Source organism: Pecten maximus, chromosome 14 (genome assembly GCF_902652985.1).
Source record: "Pecten maximus chromosome 14, xPecMax1.1, whole genome shotgun sequence".
Taxonomy (NCBI): domain Eukaryota; kingdom Metazoa; phylum Mollusca; class Bivalvia; order Pectinida; family Pectinidae; genus Pecten; species Pecten maximus.
The window spans coordinates 9,233,976-9,235,426 of NC_047028.1; the positions used below are offsets into that span (position 1 = coordinate 9,233,976).

Genomic DNA, 1,451 nt, shown 5'->3' on the forward strand with positions numbered 1-1,451 from the left:
CGCATGACCTTTCAACTATCTGCCCTGCAGGTAGGGCGTAAGAATTGCACCTGCTGTCCCCATTGCATGATCGTAAGAGGCGACTAAAGGGATCTTATCTTTTCTCTTCTTTCTGAACAACTTTCTTCTTCCTAATGTCTCCCTTGACAATGCCTCACTTTTGGTCTTCAGTTGAGCGTTCGTCCCTGTGAGGAAGGCTTTGGGTTCTGTACCCTGGCCGAGACATACCAGAGTCATTAAAAATGGTAGTTGCTACTCCTGCTTAGCGCTCAGCATATTAGGAGTGGGACGACTGGTTCGCCCGTTGTCAGTATAATGTGACCAGGTGGGGTGTCCTGCTGGGTGTCTTCGGCAGTATGCTTCAGTGAGGTAGCACTATAAATCGGCAAACGTTCCGGCCTATCACAAGGAGACAACACGAACATACGGCAGCCTCCCAAAACACACATATGCACTCACCACACGCATGCATGTCACACGGACGGTAGGCCGTCCTTAAATGACCTAAGCTGTTAATAGGACGTTAAACAAAATAAACCAAACCAAACAACCCCGTATGTAAATGAAGAATCTGGAAAGGCTGAGGGAGGAGTTTGAAAAATGGCGTTCTGAGCGAGGAATTCGGCGATGTTTTCACGGATAATTGTGTTTTGGATGTAACAATTCGTATTGAGTGACACGGTAGGTTAAAGATGAATGTTTCCTGATGACGGTCGCATATAGTGTGCACCGTGTCAGTTTGAATAAATGTGTTTTTTTAGTCGATTGAAGTGAGATGATGTGCCGTTTCGCTCGTGACGCAGTTTCCGGCCTTCCCTATTACACAGTACACATACCACTGATATGATTTTTTTTTAATTCTCATTTTCTATGCAAGCGCCTGTGGTCCGGAGATGTTACATTGTCTGCCTTACAGGAAGCAACAGGAAACGGTTAATGGAGGAGCGTCAGAACGGGCAGAAATAACACCAGACATCCCTCAGGGGTCAGTTATTAGGCTACTTCTGTTTGAAATCTTCCTAAATGATCTGCCAGACCTGGCTTCTTTAGTCATCTGCTTGTTTGCTGACGTTATCAAAAGCAAAATTGATAACGAGGTTGACAAGGGTACGCTGCAAATTGACTTCTCTATTCAATTATCCAATAGGATATCAATTATCCAAAAGGATAAACAACACAAAATACAGAAATTTATTTCCCTGCGACAGAGGCACTGCGACATCACACCTCTCAATTAACTTCCTATTTTCTAAATCTAAAATAGCTTTCTCCACAATTTGACTATTTTTGAATGCGGAAACAATATATGGCATTTCCTCTTTAGAAGGCTCTGAAAACAACGGTAATTCGTATCCATTCTCAATAATATCCAACACAAAATCGGAGCTACCAATATCTCGCCAAAACTCTATATTCTCCTTCAACCAGCTCTGTTCATATTCGAAAGAGTC

The 1,451-nt window shown here is 43.1% G+C and overlaps 1 protein-coding gene across 1 annotated transcript; it reads left to right on the plus strand.

Annotated features, from left to right (window-relative positions):
• The first annotated feature begins 893 nt into the window (after positions 1-893).
• LOC117341730 lies at positions 894-1,238 on the plus strand. The gene has a single exon (XM_033903594.1). The coding sequence runs from the start codon at positions 894-896 to the stop codon at positions 1,236-1,238; it is 345 nt and encodes a 114-aa protein (XP_033759485.1).
• Positions 1,239-1,451: the final 213 nt, after the last annotated feature.